This window comes from Somniosus microcephalus, chromosome 7 (assembly GCF_052327205.1).
Source record: "Somniosus microcephalus isolate GS21.2 chromosome 7, FLI_Smic_1.0, whole genome shotgun sequence".
NCBI classification, from domain to species: Eukaryota; Metazoa; Chordata; class Chondrichthyes; order Squaliformes; family Somniosidae; genus Somniosus; species Somniosus microcephalus.
Window position 1 is genome coordinate 171,155,548 of NC_140993.1, and position 23,744 is coordinate 171,179,291.

Consider the following 23,744-nt stretch of genomic DNA (forward strand, 5'->3'; position numbering starts at 1 on the left):
GGTTTAGACCCTTTGGGGGAATTTTAACCCCAAAAATGGGTGGTTTGGGTCGGGTGGGATGTAAAAATGTTAACAATCCCAAAACCTAACCCAACATGCCCACTTCCAGTTTTGACGGGGGGGGGGGTGGGGGGGGGGGGGATGGTGGTGGGCGAGCAACACGCTCCTAGGAGGTAGGTTGCTTATTTAAATATTTGAATGAGGCTGCGTGCCTCAGGTTATTTCTCCATTTTAGGTTTTACCCTGGCCGGCTGGGTTTCCTGGGCTGCGGGAAACTTGGCAGCTAAAGGGAGGCGAGGACTGCTGCGTGGAAGAGCTAAGTGTCCTTCCAGCATTGCTTGTGGGCCAGGAGGAGCTAACCTGCATACCACCCCCCGCGATCGGACCCTTCCCACCTGATCCGATTTTCCCCCACCCCCCGGCCTTTTCAATCCCTCCCTCCTCCGATGCCCGTCAGCCAACTAGCCTCTCAATCTGGTTAAATTCGGCAGGACCTGGGGGAAACCCATTCTTCTGTGTTTCCGGAACGCAAATGTCCCTCTCGCTCCGTCCCTGCCTCCCTGTTAATATCAGGGCCTGCGTGTCTCAGTGAGGATTCTTCAATCTGATTGGATGACGAGCTACGTTGTTGCTTGGCCTGCTCACACACATGCCACAGATCCCCTGTAGAGGGCATTATGTTTAAAAGGATCTCTAATAACCATGCAAAAGCCTACAAAAAGTTTGCGGGCAGCTGTAACCGTAATGAACGTCGCATACTGTTCCTTCGCCACTGGCTGCAAAATCCGGGCCAATGAGTTTCAGCATGCAAGTCATTAATTGGAAACAGTAGTGGTCCCAATCTTGACCCTCCAACCTGCAGCCTGACATGACCCCTAAACGAGTAGCCACTGTTTTCTACCCTTCAGCCAATTTCTTGTCCATACCCAAGTTTTACCATGAATCTCACAGCTTTGAGCTTAATTAATAATCTCTTGTATGGAACTTTACCAAACGCCTTTTGGAAGTCTAAGTATAGAACACAGTTTACCACAGTCTACTTGGGTTGTCACTTTCTCAAAGAAATCAAGGAGGTTGGTCAGGCACGGTTTTCGCCGTCTAAAGCCATGTTGACTGCTGTTTACTAATTATAGATAATTCTTCAATTTATTCCATTACTTTGCACAGAATTGAAGACTAATGGGTCTGCAGTTACCTGTGTCTGTTTTGTGACTTTTTTTGAATAGGGGCACCACATTAGCTTGTTTCAAACCTATTGATATCTCCCCGTGTCTATCGACTCCCTCATAATAATTGTCATTGCTTCACAAATTTCCTCGGTAGTTTTTAAACACTCCAGGATAGATAACATCTACCCAGAGGATTTATTTGTTTTGAGCCTTTTCAGCTTGTTGGGTCGTTCAACTTATTTATACCACAGACTTGAATTATGTTCTGGTACTCTCTTTTCGGGAGGGTCTGTTGTTCATGTCTTCCTTCAGAATATTTTTCTGTTTCTATATTTATGATCTCATGTTCATCATCAAGCCCATTGCATCTTTTAATACTTTCACCTCTTCTCAGACAGTCCTTTTGTAGTGCTGAGAATTCACCCCCATTTATTTTAAGACAGAAAAATTGTGGGCTGGCCAATACACAAGCAGAATATTCCAGCTGTACTGTTTTACAAGAATTGCAAGTGTGAGGAACATCATGAATGAAGAATAAATGTAATTTTCTTACCTTTAGTCTTTTTTGGATTAAATGATATACGTAACATATTCTTCACTCTTCTCCTTGTTTGGGCAAAAGTGCAACCTCAAAAGTATCACAAAAGATAGCCACCCTTAAAGAAATTTTCCAATTTGTATGCTGACTTTACCATGCTATTTGGATGATAACTCTATTTGAAGTTTGAAGAACAGTACAGGTAGACTATCCTTTATCTGAACTTCCGAAAACCGAAAACCTCTAAAAACCGAAAGTTTTTTCGTTCAGCGTAAGTCGTGCGCACGACATGACCAGAGTGGCGCACGACTTACGCTGAGCAGGGCAGAGGGTCACAGAGTTCCCTCCTGGGTAGTAGATTGCAGACCGAGCCGGGCAGTGTGAAGGAGGTACCGGGAGAGTGAACCCAACAATACAGCGGCCCCTCCGATAGCTGCAGCAGCCCGTCCGATATTCTTTTCTCCCCGACCCGACCCGAACCGCGGCCCGTCCGATATTCTTTTCTCCCCCCCCCCCCCCCCGACCCGACCCGAACCGCGGCCCGTCAGATATTCTTTTCTCCCCCACCTGACCCGACCCCCCCCCCGACCTGAACCGCGGCCCGTCCGATATTCTTTTCTCCCCCCCCCCCCCCCCGACCCGACCCCCGACCTGATTTGCGGGCCAGCTTAGTAGGAGTCAGCCGATATCCGGCTTTCCAGAGAAGCAGGAAGGGGAATGAAACACGGAACAGTCGCAAGAGGTAGCCTGAACTTTTAAAATTTATATTAAATACAAATTTCCCAGTCTTATAATAATACCTTCTGAAATCCAAAAAATTCCGAAAACCGAAACTCAGCTGGTCCCAAGGCTTTCGGATAAGGGATAGTGTACCTGTATATGTAATGGTACATAATCTACCTTTACTGGTAGCTGAAGTTTTTATCCCTTGTGGCTTCACAAGAAATGCCGCTTGTCTGAAAATGTCTAATCATAAATAGACACGCCATGAGGGAGAGTTCAGCTCATTTTAATATTCATTTCAAATGTCACAGAAACAGGAACACTTTCATTGACACATTACAAGGTTTTATTTTCATATACTGGCATATAACCATCTGAAACCATGGAAGGTGCTTCAACCTCGTCAAACAAATCTGATTGCTTATTAATGGAGATGTAAAACAGCAGACAGGTACACACACTTCATCACAGAGTCTGAACTTTGACGACTCTTCTTGTTTCATTACATAACATGATCCTGCTGCTGAAGAGACAGTCTATTGTAGAAGAACACAGCATTTCAAGAGTGACTCTAGAAGGCTGATTGTGATTGGCTTTGTATAAAGAAAGACTTGCATTTATATAGCACCTTTCATGACCACTGGACGTCTCAAAGTACTTTACAGCCAGTGAAGTACTTTTGAAGTGGAGTCACTGTTGTAATGTGGGAAACACGGCAAGATCCCACAAACAGCAATGTGAAAATGACCAGATAACCTTTTTTTTGTTATGTTGGTTGAGGGAGAAATATTGGCCAGGACGCCGGGGATGACTCCCCTACTCTTCTTCGAAATAGTGCCATGGGATCTTTTACGTCCACCTGAGAGAGCAGATGGGGCCTCGGTTTAACGTTTCATCCGAAAGACGGCACCTCCGACAGCGCAGCACTCCTTCAGCACTGCACTGGAGTGTCAGCCTAGCTTTATGTGCGCAAGTCCCTGGAGTGGGACTTGAATCCACAACCTTCTGACTCAGAGGCGAGTGGGCTACCAACTGAGCCACGTTGCATAGTGCTTTACAGCCAATGAAGTACTTTTGAAGTGGAGTCATGTTGTAATGTGGGAAACGCGGTAGCCAATTTGCGCAAAGCAAGCTCCCACAAACAGCAATGTGAAAATGACCAGATAATCTGTTTTTTTTGTTTTGTTGGTTGAGGGAGAAATATTGGCCAGGACACCGGAGAAATAAGGAAACAAATTCTTGATTTTTGTACTTTCCACATATTCTTTGTAAAGCTTCAGTGAATGGCAGTTTAAATTTTACGAAACTAAATAAAGTTAGGATAATGTGGGGATTACATGATATGTATTTATAGAATCATAGACTGTATAGCACAGTTACCAGGCCTTTGGCCCATCAATTCTTTGATGATCTATTTCTCCATGTGAGCTACCTAACCTAGAAACCAGCGAAGGATGACCAAAATATTGATTAAAATAGAGAAAATAGAATGAGAGTAAACCAGCAAGAAATATTTTAAAAAAGATTGTAAGAGCTTCTACAAGTATGTAAAAAGGAAGCGAGTAGCAAAAATAAGCATTGGTCCCTTAGAGGCTGAGACAGGGGAAATTATAATGGGGAATAAGGAGAGGGCAGAGACTTTAATCAAATATTTTGTATCTGTCTTCACAGTAGAAGACACAAAAAGCATACCAAAAATAATGGGGACCCAAGGAGCTAATGAGATTGAGGAACTTAAAGTAATTAATATCAGTAGAGAAAATGTACTTGAGAAACTAATGGGACTAAATGCCGACAAATCCCCATGGCCTGATGGCTTACATCCTAGAATTCTAAAAGAGGTGGAGGCAGAGATAGTGGATGCATTGGTGGTGATCTTCCAAAATACCCTAGATTCCAGAACGGTCCCAGTGGATTGGAAAGTAGCAAATGCAACCTCGCTATTCAAGAAAGAAGGGAGAGAGAAAACAGGCCAGTTAGCCTGACATCAGTCGTCGGGAAAATGCTGGAATCCATTATTAAGGAAGTGGTAACAGGGCACTTAGGAAATCATAATGGCCTGGAATTTGCGGTCAGCAGTGAAACAAAGGTGTTTGCTGCTGGTCCTGAAGTACGCTCCGCAGAAGGATCTCGCAATCCCTGTGTCGAGAAGGTCGGGTATGCCGACCTTCAATTCAATTTAATGGACTGTAGTGGGGATTCCCTTAGTCGAACTGCTGTGATGTCAACAGGCTGTTTAAGCAGCCAATCAAAAGGCAGAATTCTCACACACGTCGAACAAGGAAGTGAGTAAGCTCTTAAAATTCTAACTTTTTTAAATAGAGCAAAACAAAAATTGGGGCTTGTGGTGTATGTGCCTTTAAGAGCCCCCTGTGTACTGTAATGCCGGTAATGTCCACTCGGGCTATATAAGCCTGTATATTGTCTTGTATCTGTTAGTTCACCTCCAGACTTTGTTCAGTAAACACCTGTGAAACCTACTCCTGCTTTCGGTGTCTCTATTAATACACGGATACAACAGTGGCGACGAAGTGGAAACGGACTTACCTGCAATTCGGCAGCACCTCAAGAAGATCGATTCCTCAGACGAAAGTCAAAGAAAAGCAAGAAAAAAAAACAACAAAAAAAACTGTGGTTTCACCAGCTAGCCGGGCTGGTGGCAGGTACTGCAATAATCCTTCCTGGGCGGCGGGCTGGGGCTCCATCGGCTGGCTCTGCAGCAGGGCCGAGCAGCGAAGGCGGAGGCAAACACAGACAGAGGGGGGGAGCACTCGGGAGACAGCCGGCGCTGCAAACCAGGTCGGCGTTCGGACAAGCAGAGGGAGGGAAAAGTCCCAGAGAGTTCGGCGGGAACGAGTCTCCACCTGTAAATAAAAACCGCGGAAAACAGTGTTGTCAGCAGCAGCAGCGGCGGGAAAGCGCGGGAGGCGCCATTTTTTTCCCCAAGATGCCTGAGGCTGACAATATTAATGCTTTCGATAACGATATAGAGAATTGGACCACATATGTGGAAAGAGTGGAGAAATATTGCACAGCGAATGAAATAAAAGATGATAAAAAGGCATCGGTACTTCTAAATCTAATGGGCGCAAGGACATACGGGCTGTTACGAAACTTAATCACTCCAGCCAAACCGATGGACAAAAATTTTAAGGAGATTGTTGATACCCTACACTGCCAATTCGGGACAGGACTGGCAGATTCTCTACGAGACAAATTCGTCTGCGGTCTCCTAAGTGAAGGAACACAAAAAAAGCTACTTTCTGAAAAAGATTTGACACTGGACAAGGCTTTCAGTGTGGCTGTATCATACGAAGCAGCAGCAAGAGGAGCTGCAAAGATACAGCAAAAGCCACAGGACTTCGGCACCCATGAAATGACACGGGGTTTCGAGAGATGTTATCGCTGCGGCAGATCCACCCATGACCAGAGGGACTGCTGGTTCAAGGACAAAGCATGCAGGCAATGCGGAAAGATGGGACACATTACATGTGTATGCCGATCTGGAAACAAAAAATCCACTGATAGAAAAAAAATCAATAAAGAAACGTACAGAAAGGTACAAATGATGACGGACAGTAGCTCCGAAGACCAGAAGAGCGATAGCGACTCCGGAAACAAGAGACTAAGCTCTCTCAAATTACATAATGTAAATGCCAAAGAAGATTACCAGACCATTTGGGTTACCCTCACGATAGTGGGGTCCCCAGTTAAAATGGAGCTAGATACAGGATCAGCTCTGACCGTCATAAGTAGACGGGATTACGAGCGGCTATTTCCGCATATACCTTTGAAAGACACATCCATTATCTTGAAAACATATACGGGGCAGAAAGTATACCCCAAAGGGAAAATAAAGGTGCCTGTTGTATACAATGGCAAGGAAATACAGAAGTAGTATTTATACGTTCTGCAAGATGGTGGTCCACCACTGTTGGGACGTGAATGGATCAGGAAGATACGTTTGGACTGGCACTCCAGGCACTGACGGTGACCAGTAAGAAAAAAAATGATGATGACATCATACCTGAACGATTAAAAGACATCTTGGCCAACACCAAAGAAGTGTTCCAACAGGAACTAGGAACCTTGAAAGGCGTCACCGCCTCAATAAAGATGGAAGATGCGGCAATTCCCAAGTTTTTTAAGGCAAGGCCGGTGCCATACGCAATTCGTCCAGCAGTCGAGGCAGAGCTGGAGAATTTGGAAAAGACAGGTGTGTTATCCAAGATAGATTGGAGCGAGTGGGCAACACCCATCGTCCCGGTCATGAAGAAAACGTTAAATAATGATAAATCTGAAGAACAGAGAAAAATTCGCATATGTGGGGACTTCAAGGTGACTGTAAACCCAGTCCTTCACACGGTACAGTATCCTCTTCCGAGGATAGAAGATATTTTCGCCTCACTATCCGGAGGGAAACGTTTCACAAAAATTGACTTGGCACAGGCATATCTACAGATGGAGGTTGAGGAGGCCTCTAAAAAGTATCTCACAATAAACACACACAAAGGCCTGTACCAGTACAATCGACTGGTTTTCGGAATAGCATCAGCTCCAGCTATCTGGCAAAGAGCTATGGAACAAGTCCTGCAAGGGATTCCTGGGACTCAATGCTACCTAGACGACATCCTTGTAACAGGAGAAAACGACAACGAACACCTTGCCAATTTGGAGAAGGTACTCACTAGGCTGAGAGAACGGGGCCTACGAGCAAACCACCCCAAGTGCGAATTTTTCCAGAAACAAATATCATATTGTGGCCACATAATTAATGAAGAAGGGTTGCATAAGTCCCCTGAGAAAATTGAAGCGGTCATAAAAGCACCAGCACCTGAAAATGTCTCACAATTAAGGTCGTTCCTGGGATTGGTAAATTACTACCATAAATTTTTACCGAACTTGTTAACTGTTCTGCACCCTCTTAACGAACTGCTACAAACGGGAGTAATTTGGGAATGGAGCGAGAACTGTAAACGTGCCTTCCATAAATGTAAAGGCTTGATCACGTCCAAGGAAGTTTTGGCTCATTACAACCCATCACTGCCAATCAGACTGGCATGCGATGCATCCCCTTACGGCGTAGGAGCGGTATTATCACATAGATTCCCTGATGGCTCAGAACGGCCGATAGCTTTTGCGTCACACTCATTGAACTCAGCTGAGCGTAACTATGCCCAGGTCGACAGGGAAGCACTCAGCCTGGTATGGGGAGTGAAGAAATTCAACCATTACCTACACGGACAAAAATTTACCTTGTTGACTGACCATCAACCCCTCGTCTCCATATTCAACCCTAAAAAGGGTGTTCCCATTATGACAGCGCAAAGGCTACAGAGGTGGTCCCTTTTCCTAGGGGCACACCAATATGACATAGAATACAAAGGATCAAAACAGCATGGGAATGCTGACGGTTTATCGCGCCTACCGTTGCCAACGGTAGAAGAGGCACCTACAGTAGACCCAGTGGAGATGTTCCACTCAACCATAGTGGAATGTCTACCAGTAACAAATTCTGCCATTGAAAAGGAAACGAGAAATGACCCAACTCTCTCACGAGTCTACGATTTAACGGTGAAGGGATGGCCAGCACATGGCAAACCACTGTTGCCAGCATTCTCGCAAAGAAGAGAACAGCTGTCAGTGTGCCGAGGAACCTTGATGTGTGGATCCATAGTGGTGATTCCATCCAAACTCCAGGATAAAGTGCTAAAGGAGCTTCACGAGGGGCATCTGGGTGGAGTGAAAATGAAGAACCTAGCCAGAGCGTTTGTGTGGTGGCCAGGTATCGATGGAGACATCGAAGAAATGACCAAGAGCTGCCTAGGATGCCAGAAGGTCCAAAACGCCCCACCACAAGCCCCTCTACATCCATGGGAGTGGCCCTCATCTCCATGGCAAAGGGTACACATTGACTTTGCTGGTCCATTTATGGACTCAATGTTCTTAATTGCGGTTGATGCACACTCCAAGTGGCCGGAGGTAATAAAGATGTCCTCCACCACCACGGAAAAAACCATCACAGTATTAAGGACCATATTTGCCAGGAATGGGCTGCCTGAACAGATCTGTTCTGATAATGGACCGCAATTTGTGTCCGAAGAATTCAGGAAGTTCTTAAAAAACAATGGGGTTAAGCACTACACGTCCGCCGCATACCATCCCGCCACCAATGGATTGGCTGAAAGGTTTGTCCAGACCTTCAAGAAGGCCATAAAGGCCATGGGTAATGAAGACATAAAACTTCAGCATAAGGTAGATAACTTCTTGTTTGCATACAGGAATGCAACACATGTGGTTACAAACCAAACTCCCGCCATGATGTTCTTCAATAGAAGCCTAAGATGCCGGCTGGATTTGATCAAGCCAAACATCAGAAGGGACGTGGAGAACCGGCAATTTCAAGGCATGAATGAAAGGCCAACTAGAACCTTCCAGATAGGTCAACAAGTTTTGGCCCGGGACTACCGTACCGAGAAATGGCAGCCTGGAACTATTTGCACACGACTAGGACCGCTGATGTATACCGTGGACATTGGAGAAAGCATAATAAGGCGCCATGCTGACCAGATCATAGAGTCATCCGAAAAGGGACAACCTACACCACAACTCTATACGCCTAATGATGAAGTAGAGATACCCATAGTATCTACCTCCGATCTGGTGATACTGGAACCAGATGAACCCGACACTGGCATTCAAGCCAAATCAGCCTTGCCAAAAGAACCTACTACACCACCAGAAACTACTACACCACCGAGGCGTTATCCGGACCGAGTCAGGAAGCCTCCAGAAAGACTGACTTATAATTGATTAACTGCAGCAATGTGTAGATTATTGTTCTTGTAACATGTTAATTAATGATTACTTAAAATATTATGTACTGGTTGTCTAAAAGGGGAGGAATTGTGGTGTATGTGCCTTTAAGAGCCCCCTGTGTACTGTAATGCCGGTAATGGCCACTCGGGCTATATAAGCCTGTATATTGTCTTGTATCTGTTAGTTCACCTCCAGACTTTGTTCAGTAAACACCTGTGAAACCTACTCCTGCCTTCCGTGTCTCCATTAACACACGGATACAACAGGGCTTTCACATGGGGAAAAGGCAAACCTGAAGTAAGATGGACAAACTTTAAAAATAAGTTCGTTAAAAATTTTTATTTTTATTAAAATGGACATATTTCACACTACACAAAATTAGAATTCGTTTTCCAGGTCTTTGACATTTGTTTAGCAGTCAATATGCTGTTAAAACCCCAGTTACACCTTTGGGTCTAACTGTTAGTGGGAAATTTAGCAGCGTACTTACTGCGGAAGAACCGAAGTTCTTGTCAGTTTTAATGATTTATGAGATTTCACTGATTTATGAGATTTCACTGATTGCCAGCCAATTTCGGCGCTGTCATTGACAGACCGCAACCTCGGGATTTCCACATGCGCCAAACGACAGGACAGGTTGTTAAGGCTGTTAGCAGGTCGTTAACTGCCTGGTTAATCGTATTTTAAAAGGCTGATCATATTTTTGTGGTTTTTCAAGATGCTGCCCGCCTTCATCAATTACGCCTGATGAATGGAGGCGTGTTCACCTCGGACCTCAATAGTTAACAGCTGCTCGAGCAGCTTTAAAGCGGTCCTGCAATGCCTCATTCATTCACATGCCACAATTTAGTGGCTTGAGGTTTGGGAGACATTTTGGTGCTCAACAAATCTTGTGAGGTTAGAGTCTGACATCCATCTGCTGTGTCAGCTCCTTGGAACACCCTCTGGCTACTTTGGCACTTTTTCCACTCACAACCTCTATTCCTTGACTGAGATATCTACCAGCGGTATGGGCTCCATTTAATCCCTCTCATCGTGGTCGTCATAACCGGAGGAGCAACAGCTGCGTGGCTCAGCGCAGAGCTTCCTCAGAAGAAGAGGAGGAGGACGAGGAAGAAGAGGAGCTTTTGTGACCAATGCAGCATCCCTCCAGTTCACTGCTGCCCGTCAAGCAAGGGATGCACTCTGCCATGCCACATTTGCATAAGCTTACTCTTCAACCATGTGTGGCTACCATATGGCTCTCTAATTGTAGGTGACCTTCCTCCAATGTCATACATAATCTCTGCTATAACTGGTTCTTTCCTATCAGTTTCACCATCATCATTGCAAGTCGCCCTGAGCCCTCAATGCACATTTGCCATTTCCCAGAACACATAGGCCACACATTCAACTGTTTGCCATCACTTTTGTTTACTACATTGACAAAAGGATCACAATGCAAACTCTTAAGTAGAAGCAGAAAAATCATGACAAAACACCCATGTGAGTCCCCTTGTGACTATTTGTGCTTTATCTTCCTCTGACGTGTGCTTCTACGTAGTGATTCCCCTGTGGCTTGAGCAGATGTAGAGGCACCTTGCTCATTTGGATGCTGCGCCTGCTTAGACGCCTTTGGCGGGCGTCCTCTGGGTTTGGGAGCCATGGAGGGCTCTGCAACAGTCTGCTCTTCCTGTGGCTGTGCAGGGGCTGAAACGGCCATCTCAGTTGGGTCTGAAAAGCGGGTCTTTGAGCGAGGGCTGCGCAGTGGCAGAGTCAATGTGTGCGCTTGGAGAGCTTGTTGGCTGCCACCAACATCCCTCTCATGGGTCAGCTGCACCTCAGTGCTAGCAAGTGGCTGGAGAGCACCTTGCTGCACATCAGGGTGGTCATGAGGACCCGTAACCGTACTGGCAGTCTTCATAACAAGGACGTCCATGAAGCTCTGGTGTCTCTGCTCAATAGCTGCCCATCTCTCCTCCAGAGAAAACAATCTATTTTGAACAGACACCAAGTTTTCGTTACTCTGGCAACTTATGTCCTCCATGGAGGTTGCCATCCTATCCATGGAGTTACGTTCATGCGCCATTGCCTCCACAAAGGCAGTACTCATGTTAGAGATAGACTCCTCCATTCTCTGCACACTCGCACTTACCCTGGAGGCAAACCCTTCCAGAAACTCTTGCACTTGTTCCTGGAGTTCCCGAACCGCTCTCTTTCTGGATGGCCCCAGAGGCACAGCGTCTGCATGCAGCTGAGCAGAGCTAGGAGAGTTTTGCGACCCCTGACGAGGACTCTCCACTGCTGTCGCTGTCTCCACCATCTGCTGATGCTCACTTGTGAGCTGTGATACACCAGGTGACAACGCTACTCTAAGTCGCGAGGGCCCCGCCAAGGTGGGCGTTTCTGCGCTGGTGCTGGGTGCGCTGAATCCTGGTGACGATGCTCCCTCAGAGGCTGCAAACTAGCTGCGCCCCTAGGATTACGTGGGCCATGGGGAGCCAATCGAAGCAGGAAATCTCCATTCATAGATTTGACAGGAAGACCTGTCAAATCTATGAATAGAGATCAGCCCCTTAAAACCTAAGTAAAACTTCAAATAAATTTAAAAATAAATCACATTTTTAAAATAACTATAAATTACATAAATTAACTATTTTAAACAAAAATTTTAATTTTTGAAAGAAGTAATTAAAGTTTTTAACAGGGCTAAAAATAAACTTACCTTTCTTTAAAGTATTTTAAAATGATAAACCTGTGGAAAAATGTTTTAATTTTACTTACTTCACCTCTTACCTTGTTAAAAGCAGGCCTTGTGCCTGCTTTTCCACGCGCAGCTGCTAGGGACTTACCCGCTCTGAAAAAACGGAGAAAAAAGCGGAAGTTCGATGCGTTCGCGCTGCCTCTCCGGCACACGCGGTTGACCTTCGAACCCCTTTCTTCAAGAGAATGGAAGTTCCGGTCTCCAGCGCATGCGTAGTGCATGCGTGAATCCGGCACTTCCGTTGGTCCTACGGGTGAGTACACAGTGTGTACACACCCGTAGGGAACGGAATTTCAGCCCCATTAAATGTAAGTTAGAGGGATGAAACTCTATTCTGTCACCAGCTTCGTCTAGTGCGCCCGTCTCTCCATCGCCCACTTCCAGATCCTCGCCACCTCCAACGATTTTGTGTGCTGCCTCCTCAGCACTTGTCAATGTTGCAAGGGTTGGTGTGCCTCCTCCTGTCTGTGCTCTCTCCCTCTTATTGTGGGCTATCTTTTCGTGCAAGGAGGGACACAAGCGGAGTTTCAACCACAGTGATGGAGTGAGTGTGAAGAATCCCTAACATAGAAGCTTAGAGGGAGACCAAGATGGAGTGAGGTGCCAAGAGGAAGCAAGCTCCCTGTGCATTGTTCGTTGTTGTCAATGCATAACAATGAGAGCGAGTGTGAGGGGTGCATAGGCAGGATGGTGAAGTGATTCAGTACAGGAGAGAGATGGATAGGTAAGGGTGCAAGGGAAGTAAGGGTAAGGTGGGATGTGGAAGAGCAGGCTTACAAAGCAGAGTGCTGGTGATGAGAAGAGAAGGGAAGCAGATTGAAGGTAAGTGTGATGGGATACTCACTTTTGATGATCACAGAAGATCATTAAAGCGTTTCCTGCACTGGATCCATGTGTGTGAACAAACGGACCTTGTGCTGACCTCCTCAGCAATGCGCAGCCAGGCTGCCTTGGTATGCTGAGGAGGCTTCCTCTGGCTATCCGGAGGGAAGAGAATCTCCCTGCGCCCTCTTACTGCCTCAACAAGAGGTTGGAGGGACTCCTCATTGAAGCGTGGCGCTGCCTTACCTCTGGAAGAACTCATTCTTGCTCTCACACATGCACAAACCAGCAGAATCAAGAACTGAAAGACTGAGGCTGCATGGGACCATTAAAAGCATTTGTAATAATGACATCATCAGAGGCGGCTAACAGACCCGATCCTAGCCTTTGGACCGGCCAGCACGCCCCAATGAACTTAACAAGGCAAGTAAATAAAAATTTCAAAAGCAGAGCGAATCCAGCCGGCAGCGGCTCCGGACCCCGCCCACCACGCAACCCGACTCCAAGCCGCCTCCTGAAATAAGCCTCAGAGAGTTAGCATGCAGGAACGGCAAGCAATTAGGAAGGCAAATGGCATGTTAGCCTTTATTACAAGGGGGTTGGAGTGTAAGAGTCAGGAAGTCTTACTATAATTGTACAGGGCTTTGGTGAGACCACGCCTGAAGTGGGTGCAGGGATCGCAGTGCATGAGTTTTTGTCTCTTTATCTGAGGAAGGACATACCTGCCTTGGAGGCAGTATAACGAAGGTTTACGAGATTGATTCGTGTAATGAGAGGCTTGTCCTATGAGGAGAGATTAAGTAGACTGGGCCTATAGTCTCTGACGTTTTGAAGAATGAGAGGTGATCTCATTGAAACATACAAGATTCTGATGGGGATTGACAGGGTAGATGCTGAGAGGTTGTTTCTCCTGGCTGGAGAGTTTAGAACTAGGGGGCATAGTCTCAGGATAAGAGGTCGGCTATTTAAGACTGAGATGAGGAATTTCTTTACTCAGAGGGTTGTGAATCTTTGGAATTCTCCACCCCTATGGGCTGTGAATGCTGAATTGTTGAAATAGATAGTTTTTGGACTATGGGGGAATCAAGGTATATTTGGATGGGGCAAGAAAGTGGAGTTGAGGTCAAAGATCAGCCATGGTCTTATTGAATAGCAGAGCAGGCTCGAGCAGCCGTATGGCCTACTCTTGCTCCTAATTCTTATGTTCTTGTGTTCTTAATCCTACTCTTCTGCTTACTTCCCAAACACTTTAGATAGATTGGATAGGAGGGACCTATTTCCCTTCGCTGAGAGGTCAGTAACCAGGGAGCATAGATTTAAAGTAATTGGTAGAAGGATTAGAGGGGTGTTGAGGAGAATGTTTTTCACCTAGAGGGTGGTGGGGGTCTGGAACTCACTGTCTGAAAGGGTGGTAGAGGCAGAAACCCTCATCACATTTAAAAAGTACTTGGATATGCATTTGAAATGCCGTAACCTACAAGGCTGCGGACCAAGAGCTGGAAAGTGGGATTGGGCTGGATAGCTCTTTTTCAGCCGGCACAGACACGATTGACCAAATGCCTGCTTTTCTGCCGTAAATTTCTATGATCCTCTGATTCTATGAATTGAATACTCCTGGTTTTCAAGCAACTGTCAAAATACATTTTAGAACAATTTGTAAACACCTCCAGCAATGACTTCCTTTCCTGCCTCTGCACAGTTACCTCCAGAGTTCCCCAAAGATCTGTACTGGCCCCTCCCCATCCTCATCTAAATCCTGTGCCTTGGTGATATCCAAAGATATGTGGTCAATTTCTACATGTATGCTGATGACACCAAGCTCTACCTCTCCACCACCTCTCTCCCTGTCTCTCTTGATCCCTGCACTGCCTCTGTGTTGTCAGACTGCTGGGGGGAGAACTTGGATAAGACTTGAAAATGGGTGCAGGGATCACAGTGCATGATTAACTTGCACCCGTTCATAGCATTGCAGGCACAATGTGCTGCCTGCTCTTTTAAATGATTTCTGCTGTTCATCATGATATCGTGAGTGTCTAACTCCACTTAAAGGCAGCCTGCACCTCTTAAAGAGGAGGTGCATTGTGGCTGCAACATGTGGTGGGAGTTTTTTCAAAACTGAATCAGTGCTGTGATACTTTGAGAAATGACTAATCATGTAAGAGAGCATGCACCAGGATTTTCAGGCAATGCACTGGATACCTTGGTGGAAGACGTTGAAAGGAAGAGAGATGTCTTGTATCCGCAGGGGGACAGGAGGCCCTGCAGACACATGCTCAGGAGGCAATGGGAAGATACCTGGTATGGTAGCATAGTGATTATGTCAATGGGCTAGTAATCCAGAGGCCTGAATGAATGATCCAGTGAGTTCAAATCCCACCACAGCAGCTGGGGAATATAAATTAAGTGAAATGGCATAGCAAACAATTCAGTTGTACAAAACTGCTACGGAAAACAATAATAATAAGAATGAAACCAGATGGGCTACCCGGCATTGACCGAGGCACCGGCTTCGACCATGACAACGGCATACCCAGCCCAGTCAACCCTGCAAAGTTCTGGGGACATCTGGGGACTTGTGCCAAAATTGGGAGAGCTGTCCCACAGACCAGTCAAGCAACAGCCTGACATAGTCATATTTACAGAATCATAGCTTTCATCCAATGTCCCAGACCATCACCATCCCTGGGTATGTCCTGTCACACCGAGGCATCCTCCATCATGTTGCGTGGCACTACCACCATGCTAAATGGGAGAGAGTCAGAACAGATCTAGCAGCTCAAAACTGGACATCCATGAGACGCTGTGGGCCATCAGCAGCAGCAGAATTGTATTTCACCACAATCTGTAACCTCATGGCTCGGCATATCCCTCACTCTACCATTATCACCAAGCCAGGGGACCAACCCTGGTTCAATAAGCAGTGTAGAAGAGCATGCCAGGAGCAGCACCAGGCATACCTAAAAATGAGGTGCCAACCTGGGGAGGCTGCAACACAGGACTACATGCATGCTAAAAAGCGGAAGCAGCATGCTATAGACAGGGCTAAGCGATCCCACAATCAACAGATCAGATCAAAACTCTGCAGTCCTGCCACATCCAGTTGTGCATGGTGGTGGGCCATTAAACAACTAACGGGAGGAGGAAGCTCCATGAATATCCTCATCCTCAATGATGGTGGAGCCCAGCACGTGAGTGCAAAAGACAAGGCTGAAGCGTTTGCAACCATCTTCAGCCAGAAGTGCCGAGTGGATGATCCATATCGGCCTCCTCCTGAGGTCCCCACCATCACAGAAGCCAGTCTTCAGCCAATTCGATTCACTCCACGTCTTCTCAAGAAACGGCTGAGCGCACTGGATACAGCAAAGGCTATGGACCCCAACAACATCCCGGCTATCGTGCTGAAGACTTGTGCTCCAGAACTAGCTGCGCCTCTAGCCAAGCTGTTCCGGTACAGCTACAACACTGGCATCTATCCGACAATGTGGAAAACTGCCCAGGTATGTCCTGTCCACAAAAAGCAGGACAAATCCAACCCGGCCAATTACCGCCCCATCAGTTTACTCTCAATCATCAGCAAAGTGATGGAAGGTGTCATCGACAGTGCTATCAAGCGGCACTTACCAATATCCTGCTCACTGATGCCCAGTTTGGGTTCCGCCAAGACCACTCGTCTCCCGACCTCATTACAGCCTTGGTCCAAACATGGACAAAGGAGCTGAATTCCAGAGGTGAGGTGAGACATCAAGGCAGCATTTGACCGAGTGTGGCATCAAGGAGCCCTAGTAAAAAACTGAAGCTAGTGGGAAACGGGAGGAAAACGCTCCACTGGCTGGAGTGATACCTAGCACAAAGGAAGATGGTTGTGGTGGTTGAAGGTCAATTATCACGGCCTCAGGACATCGGCGCAGGAGTTCCTCAGGGCAGTGTCCTAGGCCCAACCATCTTCAGCTGCTTCACGAATGACCTTCCCTCCAACATAAGGTCAGAAATGGGGATGTTCGCTTATGACTGCACAGTGTTCAGCACCATTCACAACTCCTCAAATAATGAAGCAGTCCATGCCTGCATGCAACAAGACCTGGACGATGTTCAGGCATGGGCTGATAAGTGACAGGTAACATTCATGCCACAGAAGTGCCAGGCAATGACTATCTCCGACAAGCAAGAGTCTAACCACCTCCCCATGACATTTAATGGCATTACCACCACCAAATCCCCCACCATCAACATCCTGGGGGTCACCTTTGACCAGAAACTTAACTGGACCAGCCACATAAATACTGTGGCAACAAAAACAGGTCAGAGGCTAGGTATTCTGCGGTGAGTGTCTCACCTCCTGACTCCCCAAAGCCTTTCCACCATCTACAAGGCACAAGTAAGGAGTGTGATGGAATACTCTCCACTTGCCTGGATGGGTGCAGCTCCAACAACACTCAAGAAGCTCGACACCATCCAGGACAAAGCAGCCCATTTGATTGGCACCCCATCCACCACCTTAAACATTCACTCCCTCCACCACCGGCGTACCATGGCTGCAGTGTGTACTATCTACAGGATGCACTGCAGCAACTCGCCAAGGCTACTTCGGCAGCACCTCCCAAACCCGCGACCTCTTCCACCTAGAAGGACGAGGGCTGCAGGTACATGGGAACACCACCACCTCCAAGTTCCCCTCCAAGTCACACAGCATCCTGACTTAGAAGTATATTGCCGATCCTTCATCGTCGCTGGGTCAAAATCCTGGAACTCCCTACCTAACAGCACTGTGGGAGTACCTTCACCACATAGACTGCAGGTGTTAAAGAAGGCAGCCCACCATCACCTTCTCAAGGGCAACTAGGGATAGGCAATAAATGCTGGCCTTGCCAGCGACGCCCAGATCCCATAAGCAAATTTTTAAAAAAGGACAGCCACATCACCCAAACGTATTGCACGACACTCACTGACACACTTCCCTCTTTTTTGCAGGAGGAAGTTGCGCATAACAGCAGGCAGCAGCAAAGAACTGGAGGTGGACAAGTGCACCTGCATGTTTTAACACCCATGGAAGAGACTGTGCTTTCCATTATGGGAAGGGGCATCGCTGAGGCTGTGACCACTGGCGGCGCTGAAGTGATTGATGAGGGTAGCCACATACCTAATCCTCCTTCTCTATTCCCACTTCTCCCTCATTCCTCAATCTCTTTTGATTGAGAGGCTGCAGAAGGTGTAAGCATGCACTTCTTACTTTCTTCTCTTCCCCTCGCCACAACCCAACCCTTGTCCCTTTTTCATTTCATATATCCAATAACTGGACCCTGCCCAGATAGTGGAGGAAGAGCAAGAAGACAGTGAAGCTGAAGAGCGCAGCAACCAGCTCAAATACTGAAACTGCGCACATTTTAGAGGTTAGGATAGAAGAGGGATCTGCACTTGGTGAGTCATCGTGCACAACTGCGCAGGAGCATGGGTGGGGGTAAAGGATAGCACAGCACAGGTTCCAGCTTGCCGGAGGGCGAAGTTGCACTCTAGTTCTGCTGCAGATGACTCAGATGAGGACTTTGATTGGCGATGCTGCAGAAGAAGGCTGATGGGTGTACACACCTAAATGCTTGGTGCACTGGAAATCCTGCCAAAAAGCCTGCACTCAGTGTCAAGGAGCATGGAGGAGTCCAGCACCAACTTGGCACAGGGCTTTGCGCAGAGTTTGGAGCTCATCCTTTCCAACATGGAACAGGTGGTCACCCCCATCAGCACACCTGTAGAACCCAGCATGATGCAGCGTCTGATGGCCAATCTCACAGCTTCCATTGCAGCACAAGCAGCTTCCACCAAAGGTCTGCGTGCTGCACTAAAAACTGCTGTCATGCAAGCTCAGACTGCTGCCATCATGGCTCTGGATGCCAGTGTTCAAAGGGACTTCCAGGGCATCACAACAGTCCATCAATCTGTTCTCTAACAGATTACTAGGATTGCTGAGGCACCGCCCTGGGAGAGTGGCAGTGTCTCCATGGAGTGCGAACCTGTTGTCCTCTCTCAGGATGACAGTATTTGTACTGCCACCCTGCCAGTGCTCTTGCTGTTGCCTGTCAGCCAGCCAGCCCAGATTGCTGCCGCCCATGCCGAGGTGGTGCCATCTGAAGCCGGGCGTTTTAGACCCAGAGCAGCTTGCGGTCACCCTCCAAGGCCATCTGCAGTCTCCTCAATTAAAGGTCAGCAGTCTTCCACCGCCCATTTTCTATTGAGTTTGAGAGTGATTTAGTTAAGTACGAAACTAGGGTCTTAAATCTGAACAAAGCAAATTACATAGGTATGAGAGGCGAGTTGGCTAAGGTAGATTGGTAAACTAGATTAAAGATATGATGGTAGACAAGCAATGGCAAACATTTAAATAAATAATTCATAATTCATAATGAATATACATTCCCTTGAGGGATAAAAACCCCACAGGAAAAGTGGTCCAACCGTGGCTAACAAGAGCAGTTAAAGATAGTATAAGATTAAAGGAAGTGGCTTATAATGTTGCCAAAATGAATCGTATGCCTGAGAATTGGGAGAATTTTAAAATTCAGCAAAGGATGACTAAGAAATTGATAAAGAGAGAGAAAATGGAAATGGGAGTAAATTAGCAAGAGACAAAAAAACAGATTTAAAAGCTTCCAAAGGTATGCAAAAGGAAAGAGATTAGTGAAATTAAACATGGGTCCATTACAGGCAGAGACAGGACAAAGTATAATGGGGAATAAGGAAATGGCAGAGACATTAAACAAATACTTTGTATCTGTCTTCAAAGAAGAAGACAAAATACATTCCAGAAATGGTGGGCAGCCAAGGGTCTAGTGAGGATGAACCTAAGGAAATTAGTATTAGTAAAGAAATAGTACTGGAGAAAGGGACCAAAAGCCGACAAATACCCTGGACCTGATGGCCTACATCCTCGGGTTTTAAAAGAAGTGGCTACAGAGATAGTGGATGTATTGGTTTTGATCTTCCAGAATTCCCTGGAATCTAGAACAGTTCCCATGGATTGGAAGGTAGCAAATGTAACCCCGCTATTCAAGGAAGGAAGGAGAGAGAAAACAGGGAACTATAGACCAGTTAGTTTGACATCAGTAGTAGAGAAAATGTTAGAATCTAGTATTAGGGACATGGTAACAGGGCTGTGGAGAAAATCATAATATGATTGGGCAGAGTAAACATGGATTTAGGAAAGGGAAATCGTGTTTGACAAATCTGTTAGATTTTTTTTGAGGATGTAAGTAGCAGGGTAGATATGGGGCAACCAGGGGATGTATTGTATTTTGATTTTCAAAAAACATTCGATAAGGTGCCACAATAGAGATTATTACACAAAATTGGGGATTATGGGATTGGGGTAATATATTAGCATGGATTGAGGATTGGTTAAAGGAGAAAAAGCAGAGAATAGGTCAATTTTGGGTTGGCAGGCTGTAACTAGTAGGGTACCGCAAGGATCAGTGTTTGGGTCTCAGCTAATTATAATCTATAGCAATGACTTAGATGAGTAGACCGAGTGTAATGTATCCAAGTTTACTGATGAGACAAAGCTAGGTGGGAAAGTAAGTTGTGAAGAGGACACAAAGAGGCTGCAAAGGAATATAGACAGGTTAAGTGAGTGGGCAAGAATACAGCAGATGTAATATAATGTGGAGAAATGTGAAGTTATCCACTTTGGAAGGAAAAATAGAAAAGCAGAATATTTTTTAAATGTTGAGAGATTGGGAAATGTTGGTATTCAGAGGGACCTGGGTGTCCTTGTACATGAATCATGGAACGTTAACATACAGGTACAGCAAGCAATTTGGAAAGCTAATGATGTGTTAGCTTTTATTACAACAGGATTGGAGTATAAATGTAAAGAAGTCTTACTATAATTATGTAGGGCTTTAGTAACACCACACCTGGAGTACTGTGTACAGTTTTGGTCCCCTTACCTAAGGAAGGATATACATGCCTTAGAGGGAGTGCAACGAAGGTTCACTAGACTGATTACAGGGATGGAGATATTGTCCTATGAGAAGAGATTGAGTACATTAGGCCTTTATTCCCTAGAGTTTAGAAGAATGAGAGGTGATCTCATTGAAATGTATAAAATGTGTAAGGGGCTTAACAAGGTAGATGCTGAGAGGTTGTTTTCCCAGACTGTGGAGTCTAGAACTAAGGTTCACAGTCTCAGAATAAGGCGTCGGCCATTTAGGACTGAGATGAGAAATTTCTTCACTCAAAGGGTTGTGAATCTTTGAAATTCTCTACCCCAGAGGGCTGTGGATGCTCAGTCGTCGAGTATATTCAAGACAGAGATCGATAGATTTTTGGATACCAAGGGAACCAAGGGATATGGAGATAGTGCGGGAAGGTGGAGTTGAGGTAGAAGATTAGCCATGATCTTATTGAATGGCGGAGCAGGCTCGAAGGGCCGAATGGCCTACTCCTGCTCCTATTTCTTATGTTCTTACATGAGTGTGTACTTGGTGCTGTCAGTAATATACACTGCAGAATTGAGTGCTATTTGCAATTGACCTTTCAGAATGGATTTCTTATCCATTCAAAACTGATTTAGACCTGGAGACAAGAATTGGCCCCCATTGTATTTTAAAAGTTAAGAACCGAATGGATGTGGTGTCATTACATATTGAACCATCAAAGTGAAAGCTCACATGACAGGACGATGCAATGTAGTTTTAACGTGTCATCAGAACCTTTCAGAGAGCTATACAAGTTTTGTATACTGACTGTAATCTAAGCACATTGACATGTGGAAAACTTTATTTAAAAGAGGACAGCTACCTTTGCTCTGAATAATGTATTATGGATGACTGTGACTCTGAATTGCTCACACAAATATATTCACATAGGAAATTGTATTAGGTGTTAGAATTCAAAGACACGATGAACATGATTTGAAATAATGGCTGCAACTTTCAGTTCTGATCTCAGTTCCTCCACAGAGAAAAACTTGTGCAGAAGCTAAAGGAAGAAACTATGAAGTTGACAGACCAAACAAAACAGCATTCCCAGGATATCAGCAAGCTCAGCATTGAGAAGCAGAAAATAGAACTAGAGATGGCAGTAATTACTGAGAAGCATAGAACTGCTCAACAAGAGGTATATTAGAGATGTCAATACAAACATAAATTGTTGCTGTCAATCTTTGCATATTTTTATGAATATTTAAATACAGTGATTTTTCAACTTTAAAATTAACGATGTTAGAATTGTCAAACTATTATTAAAATGTAAAGGATTTTAAGCAACTGATGACCAAATAAGGTTAAGGTGATCAGTATTCATTGTAAATTGTTAACATTACAGCTCGTCTATTGTTTCTGTGACCAGTTGTCATGCTTCTTGGCAGATCATTCTACCTCATAAGACACCGTTGAAGCTCTTGTTGACTCATCCACAGAGCATCACTAGTGTTAGAGACAGGAGAGGGTATTCAGTTCTATTTAACCTTACTGGTTACAAGATCATATAGTCAAACAGCTATAATAATAATAATCAACTTTATTGTCATTGTTAGTGCACAAGTGCAGTACAACGAAATGTAGGCTTGCGGCTCCCGAGAGTGTATATATGGAATCTGAGGTCTTTTAATTTAAAATTAAGTGTTACCCGGCTCTTGATATCCAAAAGAATTGATCAAGTTCAGTAAATAAATGTTCAGTTACTTATAGTGCATCTTAAGTATTGAATTGATGCCAGATCAGTTGTTAATTTTAAATCTGAGTTTGATAGATTTTTGTTAACCAAAGGTATTAAGGAATATGGGACAAAGGCGTGTGTATGTAATTAGGTCACACATCAGCCATGATCTAATGGAATGGTGGAACAGGCTCAAGGGGTTAAATGGCCTACTCCTCTTCCTATGTTGAGTACTACAAACCAAATGTGCTGATCAATGACACAAACATTTGCTACAATTATTTCTTCCATTTTAATTTAATCTTTTTCAAAGTAAACTTAAAATTACATTAGTTGTACTACAGGTGATATACTTTTACTTTATTAATGTTTCCTTAAATAATTATTGTACAATGTGCTTAACTTGCATCCTAATGCTCTGAAAAATAATCAATAATATATCTATTTTGGAAAGCTATAACCAACGTGGGATGGTGAGGTCTGTGCCACTGCAAGTTTTAAAGATAAATAAGAATAAGAAGATTAATTAGCAATCTCATAGTAAAGGATCCTCTGGGGCAGAATGATCATAATATGATAGAATTTCACATTAAGTTTGAGAGTGCCTTGCCTAAGTCCGAAACTAGAGTCTTAAACTTAAATAAAGCCAACTACATAGGTATGAGGGGCGAGTTGGTGAAGGTAGATTGGAAAAATAGATTAAAAGGTATGGCGGTAGATAAGCAGTGGCTAGCATTTAAAGAAATATTTCATAATTCTCAATAAAAATATATTCCATAGAGAAACAAAAACTCCACTGGAAATGTGATCCAACCGTGGCTAACTAAAGAAGTTAAGGACAGCATTAGATTGAAAGAAGAAGCTTATAATGTTGCGAAGAATAGTAGTAAGCCTGAGGATTGGGAGAGTTTCAGAAACCTGTAAAGAATGACCAAAAAATTGATAAAAAGGGAAAAAATAGAATGAGATAAAAATAGCAAGAAATATAAAAGCAGATTGTAAGAGCTTCTACAAGTATGTAAAAAGGAAGAGAGTAGCAAAAGTAAACATGGGTCCCTTAGAGGCTGAGACAGGAGAAATTATTATGGGGAATAAGGAAATGGCAGAAACGTTAAATGAATATTTTGTAGCTGTCTTCATAGCAGAAGACACAGAAAGCATACCAAAAATGGTGGGGAACCAAGGATCTAATGAGGGTGAGGAACTTAACGTAATTAATAAAAGTAGAGAAAAAGTACTAGAGAAACTAATGGGACTAAAAGCCGACAAATCCCCTAGACCTGAC

General features: G+C 45.0%; 1 protein-coding gene across 1 annotated transcript in view; it reads left to right on the plus strand.

The window, feature by feature from the left end:
- The window catches only part of LOC147115004 (uncharacterized), an 869,491-nt gene that overhangs the window by 367,548 nt on the left and 478,199 nt on the right, over positions 1-23,744 (plus strand). The window contains exon 13 of the mRNA XM_085993202.1: positions 21,752-21,919. Coding sequence (XP_085849328.1) covers positions 21,752-21,919 — 168 coding nt within the window. The remainder of the gene's footprint in view (positions 1-21,751; positions 21,920-23,744) is intronic.